At 38.9% G+C, this 20194-nt stretch overlaps 1 protein-coding gene across 2 annotated transcripts in view; it reads right to left on the reverse strand.

Annotated features, from left to right (window-relative positions):
• Positions 1 to 361: 361 nt before the first annotated feature.
• LOC126203400 (uncharacterized) overlaps positions 362 to 20194 on the reverse strand; it is a 115493-nt gene continuing 95660 nt past the window's right edge. The window contains exons 5-7 of one of the 2 annotated variants that reach the window (XM_049937707.1): positions 19706 to 20019; positions 12646 to 14287; positions 362 to 1879 (exon numbers count right to left, since the gene is read on the reverse strand). In XM_049937707.1, coding sequence (XP_049793664.1) covers positions 1451 to 1879; positions 12646 to 14287; positions 19706 to 20019 — 2385 coding nt within the window. In that variant the 3' untranslated portion in view covers positions 362 to 1450. The remainder of the gene's footprint in view (positions 1880 to 12645; positions 14288 to 19705; positions 20020 to 20194) is intronic. The other variant, XM_049937706.1, reaches the window with a different exon arrangement.

Consider the following 20194-nt stretch of genomic DNA (forward strand, 5'->3'; position numbering starts at 1 on the left):
TGTTTCAGCAGAAAGGAACAAACGAATGAAGTATGATATCATATAAATACTTGACATAAGTGTTCACAGCCTATTTGAAAATCATAAATATTATGAAGCCAAAATATACAGAACTGGCAGGACAGTCACATCAGAAAATTTGCCTTAACAGTAATTGCTGAATTACTTCATTACACAATCAGTCTATTTCTCAACAGTTCACTGGTAAATAATTTGTCTGCAAGTATTTTCAGAAACTATAAAAACCACCAGTACATTATTCAGATTAAATTAAATTTGGTCTATCTAGTATGTATACTCTGATTTACAAAAAAAAAAAAAAAAAAAAAAAAAAAAAAAAAAAAAAAAAAAAAAATCACTGCAGAATTTAAAACATTCACCAACCTATATATCTACATATTTACAAGCTAAAATCACTGACAAATATCACAATTCTGAAAGGAAGTAGTAATAAAAACTGTATCATTTTTGGTAGCTAGACATACTGGTAAGTTGTTCTACAAACAGCAAAAATACATTGTTTTATTTATATATACACGTACGTAATACCATACACACAAAACTTCCTAAGGCATTGGTCATAAATATACACAATATAATTCATTGGTCATAAATATAAAGAATATAATTCATCAGTATAAATTAAAATTGTAATTACATACTTCAGTAACTATTTGTACCACCTTGTGTATGTCTTTCAGTAAACAGTTGCAGCCACTTTATATCTCATTACACGAAGCAACTGTTGATTTGTCTAGTTAAAACTGTCTCATTTCAGTATAGTACAGTTTATTATCTGGTGAAAGGCTTGAGGAAAAAGTGAAATGATCAGTACTACAACATGCGGAACCACTTATGGCTCAAACTGCATGCGTGCACCCACCCTGCCTGCACCTGCACACACACACACACACACACACACACACACACACACACACACACACACACACTGAGACTATGTATGCTGGTACAATTTTTTAATCAAAATAGTTCAATATCTGGTACTATCAGTGCAATGAAAATTCACAAAAATCTAAAAATATCAGATGTTTTATACACATATATTTCTTAATATCAACTGGTATATAGCAATATTTGTACAGTTATGGAAATACGTACCAAGAACAAAGGTGAGAAAGGTCATCAAATATGCTCCATTATTCACCGATTCAAAATCTCTCATACATAAATGTTCAGAGTTGAAGAGTAATATCTGGCAACATGTAGGCACATAAATTTAATTGTAAATATACATAACTGATGCACAAATGCAGTATTATTTTTGTTTTAGGAAATTCATGTCATTTGGAGACACCCTTAAATGTTTATTGTGGGCTGACTACAAGGTATTTTTCTCTGCTTCCTTCACTTTCGTGTTTCACCAAAATGTCCATGTTCCTTTTATGTACTTTGGACTACTGGTTTTACATACACTAACCCACCTCCTATGTCACTTAAAATGGTATCTACATACACTAGGTACATTCCTGCTATGCACATTACTTCGTTTTGTAAAACAGTGGTCACAGACCTTTCTCCATGTCAAGCCACACCCACAGTGACATTTTGGCTGTGCTTGACAAGAAGAAGATCGCAATTTTTTGGCAATTGGAAGTGATTCCGCAACAACAGCTGCTGTTACAGAACGCAGAATTCTCCCTGGTTCTCTGACAGAACCAACAGTTGCTTTATGAGAGTCTGATGATGAATTCTGTGGCCACACTGACCTACTTGATGTGACCATCAGAGAAGCAGAAGGCCTTCTACGAGTCACAGCTGCATTTCGGCGTAGTTGTCCAACATGTGTGGAGGTCATTTTTCTTCTCTTTCCCCAGCGCTTCCCACAATTGTGCCCATTTCTTGAGCAACTCAATCCAGACTGAAAGAAAAAAATGGATGACATTTGTAATGTGATTCATATGAATCATAAAGAGCACACATTTCAACTGAATGAAATTTAACTATTGGTGATTATGAGACAACCACCAAGTTAGGAAGGAAAGAGAAAGTAGGGAGGGGGCAAGGAGTAGGGAATGGGGATACAGGAGAGATTGGGAGAAGGGATCTACGAGGGAGGGGAAGACAGAGTGGAGGAGGAAGGAAGAGTGAGCGAAGAAAGAAAGGTAGAGGGCATTGGAGAAGGGATGACTGTGTAGGAGGGGAAGAGTCAGAGTGGGCTGGAAGGTAAGGCAGTATAAAGGGAAAGGGAAGTGGCAGATACAGGTTTAGATGGCAGGGTGGGGGTTGAGGGAGGGGTCTCGTAGCTTTTTCCAACAAAGCTGTACCACTCTGTATAGTTCTGTACTCATAATTTCAACACCAAACCTCCCTGTAATAAATAGATTTCTTGTAGCATCTGCCACCGAGTTTTTCGAGAGCCTCTAATGCTCTCATACCTATTAAATGATCCTGTGACCGAAATGTGCCACATTTTGCTGGATTTTCCCCTAGCTCTTCTATTGATTCAAACAGGCAAGGGTCTTTGAGTGATTACCAAAGCATAAGATTTAGTCAAATGAGTGTTTTGTGACATCTTCCACAGGTGAACTGAATTTCGTTAATAAAAATTTCTTGGTTTTCCAGCCATGTCAGGTGGTTAAAAATCCACAAACTTTTGACCGAGCACACTTTGGTCATTATCAAGCAGAATGAATGCAGAGGGGCTGCTGGTATGCCCTTACATTATACTCTATCTGCTGGCTGTGACATCACTGGTGCTTGCAGCTTCACTGTGTATACAGACACATGTTGACTTATCTTTCAACCTGATGATCGCCTGATCCCATGTCATGCTGAGCTACAGGCTGCTATTTAGGGTGCCATCTGATATTATTTCAATGGCTTCTTTAATTACATAGTTCCAGAAGCTGTTAGTGTGAGCTACAGCAGAGGTCATCTCAAAATTGATCCATGACCTTTTCTATAGCCCACTGTTAAAACTAATGTTACCTTCTGGCACTGTTCTAAGTGTGCAGAGTTTGTCTGACGTAAGAGCCACCCCGGATGGTGTCTTTTAGACATCCTGTGTTCCAAGACGTGCCACAGCCGTAACTGATCCCAGCAATTACTGGATTTTAGTTGGAGGCTTAAGAATCAACTTGATTTGGTGGCTTTTTACCAGACTGCTTACCTTGGCCAATAGGGAGCCATACACTGACAAAAATTGTGATTCTTCTTCGAGATCACTTCGTTTGTTTGGTATGTGTTGAACTATTGCCTGAAGACCTTGCGTAGATGGCTCAGGTCATAAGGGCAGGTTACCTGCATCTGTTACGTTCTGTAACAATGTACCACTGTTTTTACACAGTGCACTGCACTTCTGCTATTACCATCTGCCACAGAAGTGTGCACGGGGGGGGGGGGGGGCCAAAAAAAAGTTTTTCTAGCTGTTCTGCGGCTCCGTGTCATATAAGACAGTCACGTGCGGAAGAGACACAAAATCAAGTCAATTTTCGAGCCTTCGTAAAAAAACGTGGCAATTACTTAAACCAGTTAGAGATATGACAAGTCTTGGAACACCTGAGTTCTACAAGATAACTTGTGAGTGTGACCAATCTTTTGTCCGACAAACAGTGTTCACTGTAAAATAATGGAAGGAGTATGGGAAGCTTTATCGCCTACACTACCCCAAATAGTTTTAGTTAGTAATGCTATACAGATCAAATCTGACAAAAACTGTGTCACAGTTTGCACTAACGGCTTCTGGTGCTGTGTAGTTACAGGATTTTTAAATAAAAATCACTGCTAACACCCATCAGAGAGAGTGTGCCTTGCAGCTCAGGGTGGCATGAGATCCAGGAATTATGAGGATGAAGCAGGCAAACTGAATGTGGAGCCAATGTATGGCCACATATGGTAATTCCACTAGCAGCAGTGACATCACAGCTGGAAAGCTGGAGTACATAGGGGCATACCAGGAGCCTAGAAGCTGTCATTACACTTGACAATGACCAAGGGAAGCCCAGTTGAAAGCTCGTGGTGTTTTAACCACTTAACGTGACTGAAAACCCAAGACAACATGAGAATCTGAAGTCTTAAATTACACTTCCTAAGTCATTCGATGTGAAATCCACCAATAAAAAATAAATAGAAACCTTGATGGTATAGCATTTTGTAATTTTTTGCCAGTTTATTCTGCCTATCAAAATAAGGAAATCCAAAATTATGAAGGTTTTCTGGACATTTCATTTTTTGATTGTTCATTTCTGAAGTTTCCGAAGTGTGGGATTTTAAAATGGCCACATGATGAAATTATTTGACATACAGATGTCAAATTTGTACCACTTTATTCTGTTTATTACAGGCTTTATAAATATGTGCTGTTTGACCAATTTCAGTAAAATGCTAATTTTTCCCAAACCAAACCACCTGCAAATTTTGAAAATTTCATGATCAGGTATTTTGTTTGTTTTGGAAAAAAAAAGTATGTTAACCATACACTACTACGTAATGTATGTGCCCAATTTCATGATGGCATTCGAAAGAGAACATATGGAAATACATTTTATTTTTCTGCTATTTGTATTGCTAACTGTATCTCAACTACACTTGCTTTGCAAACTGGTTCATAAAACTATTGTTAAAACGAAATTAATGAGTACCAATGAAGCACACTTCAGTTTATCATTTTAAAAATTGTACTAAACTATGGCATATAACAATTGACATAGATAATGTAAACATTATTATGCATTTTCCATTAACTTTTAATTTACTGTTGCTAAATTCGTATCTGTGGAACAACTGTGTGTGTGTGTGTGTGTGTGTGTGTGTGTGTGTGTGTGTGTGATATGAGTATATATAATAAAACAAAAACAATCATTTCTGTTGACAGTAATTCACTTCAATAGAGATGGATTGTTGACGCAGAACTAGCAAAGCACTGGCAAGGGAAAGAGAACCAGGTTGCTGTGTGGATGTACACGTCATTAAGTATATGTGTTCGGCAGAGATAAAGTGGCAGAAAAGTGTAGGTGTCATAATTTACAATACTTAATTACCCAATAAAATGTTGGAAGGCACATACTGGAATACAAGAAGTACCAAGCAGAGCCATCAAAGTGAAACATTATATCTGTTGTATTTCAGCATGTGCTGTTTAACATTTTATTGGAAAATTTAGCATTTGAATTTGCGACACTACCACATTTGTGCTAATTTGTCACCTGAGGAACTCCCTACAGAATGAAACCAGTGGCTTAATAAACACACATAAAATAAAAAAAGTCAAAGTGGCTTTCTAACATTCACATTAATCATTGTGGAAGCACAACATAATCAAATATTATCTCCCTCCCAATTGATTGATTGGTGTAAAGCATATACACCATCAGTCACTTTTTCTATGTGACAAATGATTAGTACGCACGGTGAGTTCATCTCAAAGCATATAGGTCACGAGTGAATGTCACACATTATTTCAAAGTTTTCTGAATAAAATGTATGTTAAAAGTTTCTCAAGACACCTCTCAAAAACTGAAATATTTTGATTTTCTGGTGATCTGTTAAACATTATAGACCTCTCTACATAAGAGTATTTGTGGATATGTTATAACAAAAGGGAAAATAAAAAAAATTGTAATAAAAAGCTGCAAGCAACTGAGATTTGAACTCATTTTCAATAAAAACCTTGTTAACAATACTGTCAGACATGATTAACACACGCACACTTCCGAGATTTTTTTTCTCTTTTTAAATTTGGAAAATTCAACTATGAAAATTTAACTTAATTAACTTCAAAATCAAGTTTTGAAAATATGAATAGTCACAGAATGTTAACTGTCTTGAAGAATGATAAAGTGGAAGGACTGCTAACTGTCAGCCATGACATTAATGCTTGAAATTCTTAGACTGTTAAAACATTTTTACATTTACATGGAAGAATATAAAATTTTTTCGATTCTTTAATAAATTATTTTCTCTAAAACCCCCATCCTGAATATTCTAAAAATTGCATGTTATGTTAGTTGGTGATAGTACTTATGGATTTGAGAAATTTTTACGTCAGAAATAACTACTCTCAAGGTAAAAGAAGTCCTGGACACTTAAAAATTTAAACTGATTGCTGATGTTGAGTGAATGTAATGCAAAATTGGTATATCTTAGTCAAAATAATTATTTGCAGTCTCATAAGTGGGTGGGAAAACAACTGTTCATTTTGTTCAAGAATTTTATTAAAAAAAATTAGATATATAAAACAGCTTTGTACATATATTTTTCTGTTTCTGCTATTATTCACAAATTTTTATTGTCTTCTGTCATGATTTTACTCCTTTATGATATTACATGAATTAAAACTGCTTACGCTCTAACAACACTGCACTGTTGAAATGAATTCATTTTTTTCCATCTGCTCCTCGTTGAACATGTATAGCCGAGTTGGATTCACACATGGACAAGGATGATCCAAGAAGACAGTACTTGGGAAATGGGAGCTGCACACTGACCTGCTAATGATGGCCATTTCAAAGAATTTGCTGGACCATAAGGTATCATAATGGTTACATCTTGCAGCTCATGCAGCAAAATTATCTGTCCCACCCGCCACTGATTGTAATACACACAAGAAATGAAGTTGCTCAGAACAAAGATCTCTGCATTTCACACAAAGAAACAGGATGCATTTCGTGGAGAACTGTTGTTGCAATGTACCGTATTTACTCGAATCTAAGTCGCACTTTTTTTCCGGTTTTTGTAATCCAAAAAACCGCCTGTGGCTTACAATCTAGTGCAAAGCAAGTGGAAGTTCTTAAAAATGTTGGTAGGTGCCGCCACAACTAACTTCTGCCGTCGAATATATGTAGCGCTACACAGGCATGCTTTGTAGGCACAAAGATAAATACTGGTGCCAAAACCTCTGCGTCATTAAAAAAAAAGTGGAAGACGAGCTTTTTTTTCTCCGCCCCGAGTTTTGACCACTGCGTTTTTATACATTATCCAACGAAGTAAATACAAATTTCGTATTGTTCATCTTCAAATGTAGCAGAATTTCAATGCACTACGAAAATCCGACTGGTAAGACTGTTTGGGATGTTTGTCAATATGGCCAACTCTAGGTTCTGAATTTTCTCCTACCTGTGAGAAGAGGTGGTTGCTAATAGGAACCTGATGAAATGTGAATCACATGCAGTATTCTCTTCACCATAAGAATAATTCGAATATAAACATTTTGCCATGTATTCTTTCGTGTTTGCTGCTATCTTATTTAAATCCTGTCTGCCCAATAAACTACGAAACTAGAGTGAGACAACAGCAAAAGTGGAAGAATATACATATCGTGTCATGTTTATATTCGTATTATTCTTATGCATAATAGTGATACTGTCAGAAATGAAACACGGCAACTGACTAGATTTTAAAATCTAAGATGACTAATTTCTGTGCAGAATTTGATGTACTAAAGAAGCGGCCGCAAAGATTTTCAAACGGAGAAAAATTTTCGCTAAACTCTCATTCAGAACATCCTCTATCATTAGGTTCTTGTTGATCATTATCAAAGAAAGCAGCAGTGTAAGTAACAACAAATAGCAGTCTCTTGCCATTGTTTCAATTGTAAGCGGCGGTAGCGCGCACAAAAGCAAGCCATGCCGCGAGCGGCGACAGGCCGTAAACACGCACTATCAGAATGCGACAAACAATGCATGACACAGTACAGTAATGCATTTTCAGCTTAGAGGGACGTAAACACCTATAACAAAGAAAACGGCACTTATCAGATCAAAGCAAAATAAGCAAATCGATTCAAACCAGTCGAAGCACGTGAAAAAGGAAGGGTACCCGTATAAATACGGACGGAGCGCCTGACGCATAGCAATGTCTACCTGGTATAGATTAACTGCTAAGCTTACGACTCAAACCGAACTACTGTAGCTGTATCGTCATTCATTCGACCTAAATTGTGTCTCATATTACAATGGATCAACTTTGTTTCGATTTGGAGGTGCGGCCTAAAACTTTTCTCTCCCCTCGAATTTCGAGTCTCAAATTTCAGGTGCGGCTTAGATTCGGGAATTTTTTTTTTTTTCCCTTTATTTCGAGTCTCATTTTTCAGGTGCAGATTAGATTCGAGTGCGGCTTAGATTTGAGTAAATACGGTATATGCCACTCTGGAATGTAACCCAGCAGTGACTAGACAGAATTCCTGCCGCTGGCTTCAGAGCAGACCAAACTTGTCTCTTTTTTTAAATGTTTCGTAGTAATTTTGAAATGGTCAGTACAAATATAATATCATCTCTTACAGCACAACAGTTTCATGTTGGAGATTAAATTCTGTCGCAAGATGTTTACAGGGATCTCCGAACCACCACACACACTTTTTCCAGGAGCTGTTGCTGACAATACACATTTTTTTTCTTAATTCTGTACAGTATTTTCCAAGCCCACAAAGATAAAAGTAGTTTGTAAAATGACATGCTGTACCATCCGTCACATACACATGGTTGCGAAATGTATGGCCTCTAGATGCTATGTCGTTAATTATCATGCTCATAACATGCATGTGCACCGTCATGATTGACGTCATCAATGATAATAGAAAAATAGTGTTATGTTCCAAGGAAGTGAGCAACACATGTGAATATAGACACTTGTGACGAATGCCAGTGGTCACTATGAACTTCATTCTGCAAAGAGAAGTACCAGTTCTCGGCAAAGTCGAAATGCTTCCCTGCAACACTACTAATTGTGAAACAAATAAGTTTCAAAAAAATATGTAATAAAATTCTAAGGGACCAATTTTTAAATTTGGGTTCTCCTTTTCATTAAGAGATATGCTTCTCTTACTGATCTTGTCATGTCTTTTCACTTTAACTTTTTCACCATTTTCTTTAACAGAGATAACATCAGTGTGATTAAGACTTTGTCTGCTGTAATTTTTGCCCTCGCTAAGGTAATATTCCAGAGCAACATTTAGCATATCATCTTGCAATGGATGCCCACAGTAGAAATCTGGTCATGCACCAATACCTTTTTCATTCTTTAATTTACTAGCTTTTGGAATTATATAATTTGATGCTTTATATGAAGGACCATTTAGAAATATTAATATACCCAAGACAATTACATCAAGAAGGAAAACTTTCAAATTTTTGTTTCCTTTCTTGAGTCAAAATACTTGCTACCCCCCCCCCCCCCCCCCCCCGGTCATATTAAAACCTGTTACTTCAATTACTATACAAAATGCTGTGATATAGTCTACCATAACATGTCTTGCTACGTTGTTCAAAAGCAACAGAAAATTAAGAACGTATTTCTCAGGTGCGAAAAAGGTGAATACAAAGGGTAATCAACACACCTTGCCATAAATCTCCCCTACTTAGTGGCTTTTCAACAGACCTATGATTTTGGAACTGGGCTCACGGAAGATAACATTGTGAATACACTGTGTTATCTAGTGGCTCTCTCTTCTAGTTCGATTTTGAAACCACTATTGTTTTACGTGGTTGTTAATTATTAATATGAGAGGGGCACATCATTCTAGTCAGAGCGAAACAATTTTTCATTTTCGACATTCTTGTTACTTTGCCACACTTGTCCTCAAGATGTTTAACAAAGAGTAATAGCTTTGTGGCCAAAAAGGAATCCCTGTTGGTCCTAGAGCAAACTGTATTGTGGGCAGTATTTCACCCCTTGTCACTTAGCCCTACATTCCTCCAATGGAGTAACCGAGGAGAGAAAAATTGTGGCGTCATACACTCCGCATTACGGTAATCCTTTCCTTCGGAAGAGACTACTGGGGCTGTGCAGCTCCCAGCAGAAGCAAGTTTGAGCCACTTCATCTGCGAGTCATCCAGCCTGGTGCCACAAATTCCAATCTCTCCACAGGCACCACAGCAATGGCTATATGGCTGGGCCACCATTGCCCATAGTCTCCGAGCTCCAGCCATGAAGGGCTCAGACTACTCATCAGATGGGGAATTTCCAATGCAGGTACCAATAGGAGGATCCAGGTGTGGTGTCAGGGGGCTACCACCACGCAGGTACCTGATGACCCCCCCCCCCCCCCCTCCCAGCCCACCCCAACTGGATGGCTATAGTTTTGGTTGTATTATTTTTTACTGGAAAGTAAGGGTACCAAGAAAGAAAGGCACAAAATGCAGAATGTACAGTGCATTGGGTGACCTACCCCAAACGATCCAAAATTCTATAAAATTTGGAAGAGGAATGGTAGGTCAAACACAACAATGGGGATCACAAAGTTAGGGTGAAAAGTTGTATTAAGTGCAGGGGGGAAAAAAAAAAACACGGGTGTCCAAAATCATAAACCAAAGAAGAGCCCCCTGGAGGGGGAAAGTATGGCAGCATCCTGGGGTGATGCCCCATTCTTCCGAAGTTTTGGAGAGGCACACCACTGTTACTGCTGGCATCATTGTGTTTGGAGCCATCGAGGACGACTTTAGGTCATGGATGATGGTGATTAAGGTACTCTCTGGCAGCTCAACAGTATGTTACAGACATACTGTGTTCTTGTGCTCCCTCTCATGTGGAAGAACCATAGAACTATTTTTCAATAGGACTCTGTTCGCCCACACATGGCACACACATCTATGAACTGTCTGTGGTGTTGAGGTACTCTCGTGGCCAGCAAGTACCTCAGATCTCTCACAGATACAACAAGTATGGGACCAACATGCATGTAAAGTTCGTCTCAATGGCAGTATCCGCAATATAAAGGACCAGTTGCTACAGTTGTGGACCAGCTTCCTTTGGAGAGAATACAACAGCTTAAGACACCCTTCCTAACTCAATTGGTGCATCCATCAAGGGCAAATGGGGTGGGTGCAATGCCCTACTGACAAGTGGGCTCATACTGCCAGTTTCTTTGCAAATTTGGCTTGAATTTGAGATATCAAACTTCACGTACTCTCTCAAATTGTGAAGTTTCATTACCTTCTTCCATTCTGGATGGTTCATTTTTACTGACACGCAGTGTGTATTTTAAGTATTTTCGAAAAACGTCTCAAATCATTCTACACAATGGTGCATATTTCTTTATTATAAACCTTTTGGACTCTCCCGGAAACATATATGAAGCATCTGCCTGATGTACGAGATATCAAAGATTCATCATCTTACATGGTCTATCACTGGCTTTTACACTTGAGGATCCCAATTAAAATGAATAATGATGTTTATAAATGATACAAAGAACACTACTAATTCATGAACCATGTAGTGCACAAATTTACAGACAGAAAACCTGTAATGGTTATTCACACACTGACTGTGTCACACTGTAAAAGGAAGGACAGTGTGTTTGAAACTAACTTTCTCAAATCCAAAAATTTTATCTCACTTGGAAAGTGGCGCAAACGTAATTACAACAATGCAATGTAATAACACTTCAAGTAAAAAAAACTGTACTTCAACTTCTTTTTAAATGATCCACTCGTTCTCTTACAAATAGCAAGGGATATTGTAAAATGCTGTATTGCTAACAGTCACGGCATAAAAATAATGATGGGATATCAAACAACACAAATTTATTTGCTAAATTAAAAAGTAAATGTAACAACATATTGAATAGTGGAGGCACTGAGTCACTGACAGGCCCATACACAAGGCTGAAAACTTGCTAGCTTTAGGATGAAAGTGTGTTCCATCATCTATCCGATCTACAAAACATACTGGACCATCCCTATCACATTCCCACTTCCAGACCCTTGCCACACGCGTCATTTCGCTGTGGAGGATCTAGATGCAAGACCTATCCAATTCATCCACCCAGTATACCCTACTCAATTACCATCACAGGCTTACCCCATTCCATCAGAGGCTGGGCCACCTGTTAAAGCAGCCATGTCACATCAGCTTTGCTGAAATTTCTCCACAGCACAATGTATGTGCATGTCCACCTGAACAAATGGCCACTGCCACACTGTGACTCAGAATAGAGTTCACCCAGCAGTAGAACAAGTTGCTGAGGACAACGTCCTCAATTTCAATGGCTGTTTCACAACCCATAGTATATGGAAACTTTCTTCAACACCTGCTTCTCTGAATTACATAGACAGCAGTTGTCCTTGCAATGCAACCTTTATTCTTGTAATCTTCCTGCCCACAAACTCCACTAGCCTCCGGCTCACGTTCACCTCTGCACTGCCTCAGCACCTTAATTTCACTAAGCCCACCCCCTCAACCTCTTCCTCACATCTCCTCCTGTACTTTCACCCCCTGCTCTCCTTCCCAATCCACTTCTCCAGAGCATCAGCAATGTGTGTTATACAAACTCACAAGTGTTGGTTCTCATGTGTCACATTCCTATCCTATCATGTGCACCTGCCACATACCTATTCTTATCCAATACATCTGTCGCCTCCCCCAAATTATCTGTCATCCTTCCTCAAACCTCCAACCCTCCTTTCTCCAGCCTCCCACTCTACCCAATAAAACTCCTCATTTCAGTCAACCTGCAGACGAACAGTTGCATGGGGGGTGGGGGTACATGCACACGCTTATGTGTGTATACGTACTCTAGCACAAGAAAAGGATTCAGCCAAAAGTTAGTAACTTTTCAGTCTTGTTTACATTCATATCAATGAAACAACACCTCTACTATTCGTTGAGTTGTTACCTTTGTTCTCAAGTTGTTTACATTCTGCCAGAACTTTCCATTAGTATACAAATGTACTCATTGTATTTTCTTACCTTCACTCGCGATGAGGTAACTGCATGTCTGTTATCAGACTCGCTTCCCAAACTGTGCTGTTGGTATGGAAATGATACGTTTGTTTGCTGGTCAATGGCCTGTTCCCAATTATTTCGTTGTGTTACAGGCATAACAAGAGATTGTGAAGCAACAGAGTGTCGCCTATAATCCCTAAGTTGCATTACTGATGACGTGAATGTCTTCCCATCAAGAGACTTACTCCTCCTAATGCCCTTATGGTTAACATGAGGAGAAATAATTAACTGATCATTGCTGGTGTGGTTTAGAGATGTTGCTGCCTGCAAGGCTGAGGAACATAAGGTGTCATGTGACTGGCTCCTCCTCCTCCTTTTCTTCTTCTTCTTCTGTGGAGTTGTAGAAGTAGCTAGTAACTGCCTGTCATCAGCATCAATCTTGGAGCTATTGTCATTGTTCAAAGCAGAAATATCTCTGCATGCATCAACAGACTTGCTTCTGCGATTCCTCTTAAGAATAACAGATGATGTGATTACCTTTCTGTTATCAGACTGGCTTCTCCTCCCTCTAAGTTGATTTGGAAATGAAGCAACCGATTGCCTGAGAACAGACTCTTTGCTCCAACTTCTCTTCCCATCTTTTGTACTGGCAACTAATCTTTCATTAATCTGACATTTAGTACTACTTTCCTGATTCACAGATGATGCACCATTTGTGTCTTCTGATAGGTTTCGCCTCCGCTTCTGTTGTTGAGATGATGATGCTGAAGCAAATGACTGTTCACTGTCTATGTGCCTCTTACAATTTCTGGTCTGCGTTTGAGAAACGTTCATTGTAGGTTCATCACCAGCATCTCCATTACACTTTTCCTGTTGGGCAAAATTTGTTGTGACTCTTTTCCTATCATATGACTGGCTCCTTATCCTCTTCTCTTTGGATGTGAATGTAGTAACTGTATCATCAGAATTCTTCTTACAGACTTCTTGGACTGAACATGAAGGTAACTTAAGTGTGTCTGCATCACTGCATAGCTTCCTAGAGCTCTTCTCGGGTAATGGGGGACCTGCATCTGAGAGAATATCATTAGGTTGGGGTTTCAAACTTTTCTTTTGCATTAAACGTGATAAAACCAGTGTTCTGTCATCTGAATGACTCCGTTTCCTCTTATGCTCAACAGTAACTGGTGAACTCATATTCTTGATACTATGTTTACCCCATCTGCTCCTGTGAGATGAAAGGACTGTGCTCGTATCCTCAGACTGCCTTGCCCACCATTTCTGTTGCACCAAATTTGAAGCAAATGGTACATTCTCATCTGAATGGTCTCTCATATTCGGGCGAGTTAAAAGTGAAGTAACAGCTTCTGTGTCATTCAATTGATTCCTCTTACTTTTCTGGAGTGGTTCCACCCTACTTCCCTCCAAAACAGTATCATTGTCGGCATTATTTAAAGAGCTGTTCGTTACAGTCTGCTGCCAATCCGGACAAAAATTCTCAAGTTTTGCTGTGTAGCATGTTGGAAACGTGGGAACCTGTTGTTTTGTGGTAGTGGTAGCCTTATTTTCATCAGAACACACTTTAATTTCCTCTACTTGTGCCGCAGCCAAAGATGTTTCATCTCTTCGCACTGAACGATTGTCCTTAATTGTCAGACACACAGGATCACTGAAACAAACAAAATACAACCTAATTAGACACAATAACTGTAAAAGAGTAACATGAAGTGCAGTTACTGCATATAGTTTTTTCTTTTTACATTCCTACAAATTACGGTTCTTTTAGCAAACTTAAAGGTTCCTAACATGCAAATGTTTTTGTATGTCCAACTCTGAAGATGACAACCTGAAAGTAATACACATGCCCAACATTTAAATTGAGTATATGCATAACTGGAAATGCAATGATAACACAGTATACTAAAATAATGTTGACAGAATATTCACTGATGAAAGGAATCAACAGAAATCTGATACAAAATTTTATTTTCCTAGTAAGCTGTCCTACCATGTGAATGGCAGCTGTGACTATCTTCAATCAAAGAATACATGGTAGATGTTATATTGGTGTGTTTTCAGCCAAACTGACAATTCCATTTTTGTGCTGAATATCTCTTGGACTAGCATATTAGTCATTTCAAAATTATGGGCCATTCACTGTTCCTCAACGTCTGGCTCCATTGCATACTGACTATCAGTGTACTGCACCTTAACAGAATTGGGTAATGGTAATGGTAGTGTTCTCTTATTTCAGGCATGAACATTATTGTTTGGTTGAAAAGGAACACACAAACATACACATATTTAAGAGAAAATATTTATTACATCATTTTTGGGAAATGGCAAAAGATCCATAGTATTTTCATGCCTAATGTTCTAAGCGCAGTTTTAACATACGGGAACCAGACTTCAGTGCTACAAAGCCGATTTACAGCAACAAGAATCCGCAACAGTGAATATATAAGTAAATGGTGTTCAAGGTTTCAGCAACAGGGACATGAAACACATGTTAGTAGCACTGTGTAACAATGATCTACATTTAGGATGATTACAATAAAACTACTAATCAGGAGACAGTACTAGACCTGGCAATGTACAATTAAGGGTTACATTTTCAGAATGTTCAGACGAATGTGTGACTTCCATGACTCCATAAAACACTTCATAATCAGTATTTGAAATTTCGAAATTACCAACCAAAACGTAACATAACAACAACATTTACAGATGAAAAGAAAGACAACATTCCCCTAAATTCACCAAGCTGCAATGCATTGGAGAGTCTAAGGGAGCTGTGATAAGTCCACAATTATGAAACAGGTAAGATTAATTTCATTAGAAATCAAACAAAATAAGTAAATCTAGTTGTCTTCTTGTCACAAAGTATATAATGAAAGACAGTTAAAATAATTTTTCCCTAACTTTTGGATCAAAACTGTGGTTAGGGGGTAATTCTGAAATTCAGTTCATTTTCGCAAAATAGCATCTGTAGGAAAAATGGGTATGTTTGTAACCACTGTAACTTAATTTATAAATAAATTTTATTGAACTGGCTTTTGTTGGGGGGGGGGGGGGGGGGGGGAAGAGAAGAGATCAACTACGATAGAAAACCATTACAATGCTGGAATTATGCTTACAAATATTACACATCTATAATGACAGCCTTTAGCCTTACCTAAACATTTTTGTAAATTTCATGATTTTTCACCATAATCACAAGTTTCATCATCTTAATTTTTGTTTCACATATCGTTCCTTATCATATTTTTCAACATTAAAAAAAAATCATAAGGATGTTAGCATATATAAACATATATAAATATAAGTGCTGGCAGGTCGACAGACACACAAACAAACACAAACATACACACAAAATTCAAGCTTTCGCAACAAACTATTGCCTCATCAGGAAAGAGGGAAGGAGAGGGAAAGACGAAAGGATGTGGGTTTTAAGGGAGAGGGTAAGTAGTCATTCCAATCCCGGGAGCGGAAAGACTTACCTTAGGGGGAAACAAGGACAGGTATACACTCGCGCGCGCGCACGCACGCACGCGCACACGCACGCGCACGCGCGCACACACACACACACACACACACACACACACACACACACATATGTGTGGATGGATGTGTGCCAACATACCACCTCCAAAATCTCCTGAACCTGTAAGATTTATTTTCCTAATGTGAGTGCAGATTCCAGATGCATTCTCCTAGAGTGAGACCATACTAATTTTTTGTCCATTGGGGGTGGGGGGGTGGGGGTGGGGGGGTGATGCTGTTGCAGGAGCGCATCATGCACACAGCTGAGTATGGACCAGCTAACGTACGTAGTGAAGGTGCAGCACACATACGTCAGAGGTCATTTCACGCGTATGTGGTGTCCGTGAACTCGGCACCAGTACACGGTTGTCGGGGGCCTATCGTATGTGCACAACATGCGTGTGTGGGACATAATTGTAAAACGTGCTTACCCGAAGTTTGTGTATCCTGTGCCATGCAATGGTTGGCCACGTACAGATGAAACAGTTTTGAACCATTGTAACGTGTTCTACTTTCATTGCCACAAATAGGATACAGACATAAAGGATTACGAAACGAACAGATTTGTATTGTAAATGTTACGTTATATTTACACAGACGTGTGTAGCTCAGAGGAGGGGTACTACATACGAATAGGACATAGACATTAATTTACATAATCCTGGATGTTTTTACAATGATTCTGAACTAGCATTTCGATATTTGGTGTGAAATTACTAGTCATTAGGTGCACTGCACCAGTCATATGAGCATCAGTAAGACCACTCCTAAGCTTCGATTTTGTCAGTTTCATTACGGAGAAAATACTTTCGCTGAAGTATGTTGTTCCAAAAAAACTATATACACGAGCGGTTATTTTAAGTAACAATGGAAACTGTTAACGTGTGAAACATTTGTAAAAGTTTTCCAAGGTTTCTGCAGTGTGAAACTTCTCCTTCAGCACACGTTTACATTGAAAGTCGATGAGATCCAACTGAATTTCGGAAGGCACATTTTCAACATTAACTGCCAAAGGAGTCACAAATAAATGACATCGCATTCCAGTCAATTTAAGTCTTCAAACCCACTAGAGACTGTAACATCATTACAAAGCCATCAAAAATTTCTTTGAGCCCCTCCTGCTCCGAATTGTTTTCACTAACAACTAGTCCAACGCTCGGGAAGTGTACACCCGACATTTCTGACAGTTGCTTTGCCCACAAAAGCAGTTTTCTCCTGAAAGCCAAAACAGTGTCAAACACTTTGCTAATTACCTTATTTCAACCTTGCAAAGCTTCATCCACACTATTCAGATGCTTGGTTACGTCAGATAAAAACGCATGGTCTAAAATCCACTGAGAGTCGTCCAATTCTTGCACCGGTTTTCCTTTCACATCCATGAATAACGCTGTATCTTTAGGTAAATTAAAAAATCGTTCTAAAACAACACCTCCACTCAACCAGCGTACTTCACAAAAATATGTAACATCGCCATATTCACACTAGAGATCTGCCAGGAACGATTTGAATTGTCTGTGTCCCAAATTCTGCGATCTGAGAATGTTAACTTTTTATAACCACGTCCATCACGCCAACTAGTTTGGCACATTTTGCTAGCAAATTATGACTGTGAAGAACGCAATGCATTGCTGGTAGTTCCCGCTGAACACTGACGGCTTTCACCCATTTTTTTGTATAAAAGCAATGACACCAGAATTACGACCAATAATTGCAGGAGTCGCATCTGTCGCAATCTATGAAAGTTTTTCCCAACACAGCTCGTATTTCTCTACTGTATGTTCAATGTGCGAAAATATATTGTTGGCCATTGTTTTTTAACGCATTGGCATTAAATAGAGGAGTTCCTCAATCACATTAAACTGAACATCAACTCCTCGCAAAAAGACTGCAAGTTGAGCAACATCACATACATCATCAGTCTTTTCGTCCAATGCTAATGAAAAGAACACCAAATCTTTGATCCTGTTCCTCATATGAACTTCCACATTGTGTGCCATTTCTACAATGTACCTGCAAACCATTCTCCGTGAAAGAGAAACCGTTCCAAAAACAGTAAGACATGCTGGGCACAAAACTGTTGTGACAGCAACAAAACATTCTTTCACAAATTCTCAAACGCCAAAGGGCTGTGCTGTTTTAGCTCTTATAAGAGCTACATGATAGCTTAGTGTCATCGCTGCATCATTGTGGATGATGAGGTTTTCGTACATTAAATATTTACACGAAAAGATAAAAATGATGGAAAATGCACATAACATATTATTAATAACAGTAATAATGTGAATCAAAGTCATAATTATCTACTTGTATTCGTAAGTCTTTCTCCTTTTTCCATTTCAGTTCGATAAGACTGGCTTTTCTTTCTTCATTATTGGAACAGACTATATCCTTCTCGTGAAGCAGTTGATAATGTCACTTCACATTGTACTTCTTCCGTGAAGACAATGTTGCATTGCAAATCATTTACTGAGGTCAGCTTTGCGTTCCAATAAAAAGTACTCTTCTTCCCACTGCGGATTACAGATCAAAGGACTTATATTTCAACGATTTTAACTCCTCCAAAGCCATTTTCCACCTACTAGTTCTGTTTTATCACAAACACCGAATGCGATAAAACGGCGGTAAGTAAACGGACCTAGTGGCTCCGCACGGTGCAGTGACGTACGTGGCTAGGCGAGTAGATGGTGGGGGTACTGCTGGCTGGTGGGAGAGCCGAGGGCAGGCCTTGTGGACATCTGCGAGCACCCATGGTTGCGAAACTGTATTTGCCCAGCCCTGGACTAGATTCTGACCTAACCTAACCTGCTTGCACCCGTCAACAACTGACGAATGAGATCGGGTGCACCATGACCAAACTGTCGTCTGATAGCATCTGATCGCAACAAAAAATAACCAACACTCATTCACAACTTATAGCAAAAACATCGCAACAGACACAATACTACACTAAGCATCTAAACACACACAGAATCAGCTCCCAGATGTATGCTCTACAAACTTATCACAGTACTACTTGACAAACAACTGTAATAAGGAGCTGGACATACTAATTCAGATAGCAAAAACAAAGCACATGAAATGGTGAGATGGCAATGGTTCTTCACAAAATAAAAACATTAATATATTTTATGTTAGTGAAGTTATGTGTGGTAAAATGAACCACATATGCATAGAAGAACAGAAAGAATGACATAAGCAAGAAAGAATGACATAAGTAACAAAAAACCTGAGATTAAAGATCATACCGTTTACACCAGTAACTTAAAGTGTGAGAAGTGTTGGTGATCCAAGCAAACAAAAGCAAGCAAGGAAAAAACATCATTACAGTGACCACTGAAGATGCTTTAAAATAAAGGGGAACACGTTTGGTTTTAACAAGACTTTCATTACAGTCTCAAAAGACAGTATTTAACTTATGTAATTAGTAATAATGAATAGTTTTTTTTTTCCTGCACATTACATTCTTGGTGCAAGTCTTCTGAAACTGCAATGATCTTACTTCAGTTTTCAACACTCTCCTACATTCCCATAACTTTCAACATACCTGCAAAGTGAATCTCCAACTTTTACAACACGACCAGCTGTATCTTCTGCCACAGAACTAGTGTCTCGCACTGCTGGAGGGACTACAGAGGCATCAACGTCACCATCAACAGGACTCCATGAAGGTTCATTTTTCACTCTTGCAGCTACAGGTGGAGGCCCAACCCATTCACCAGGAGTGGCAAATGGCAATCTGGAATTTTTATCAGTTTCTCTGATGCCATCAGCACAACGCTGCTGTGGCCCCTTTCGTGAAACCGAAGCACCAGCAGTTTGAGTGTTGCTAGTCTCTACATGTTCACAATTTTCCTTTACCTACAAGGACAAGCAATAGAAAATAGTTCATTCAGTTTACAGCAATTAAACTGGTAATTCAATTACTACATTCAATCACTGCAATAGGTGCAAGGAAGGCAGCAGGGGTGGACAGAATAAGCGGAGAAATACTAAAAAAAATTCTTGAGTGTGCACTGTGCCTGACCTAAGATTC

The sequence above is a fragment of the Schistocerca nitens genome, chromosome 9 (genome assembly GCF_023898315.1).
Source record: "Schistocerca nitens isolate TAMUIC-IGC-003100 chromosome 9, iqSchNite1.1, whole genome shotgun sequence".
Classification (NCBI taxonomy): Eukaryota; Metazoa; Arthropoda; class Insecta; order Orthoptera; family Acrididae; genus Schistocerca; species Schistocerca nitens.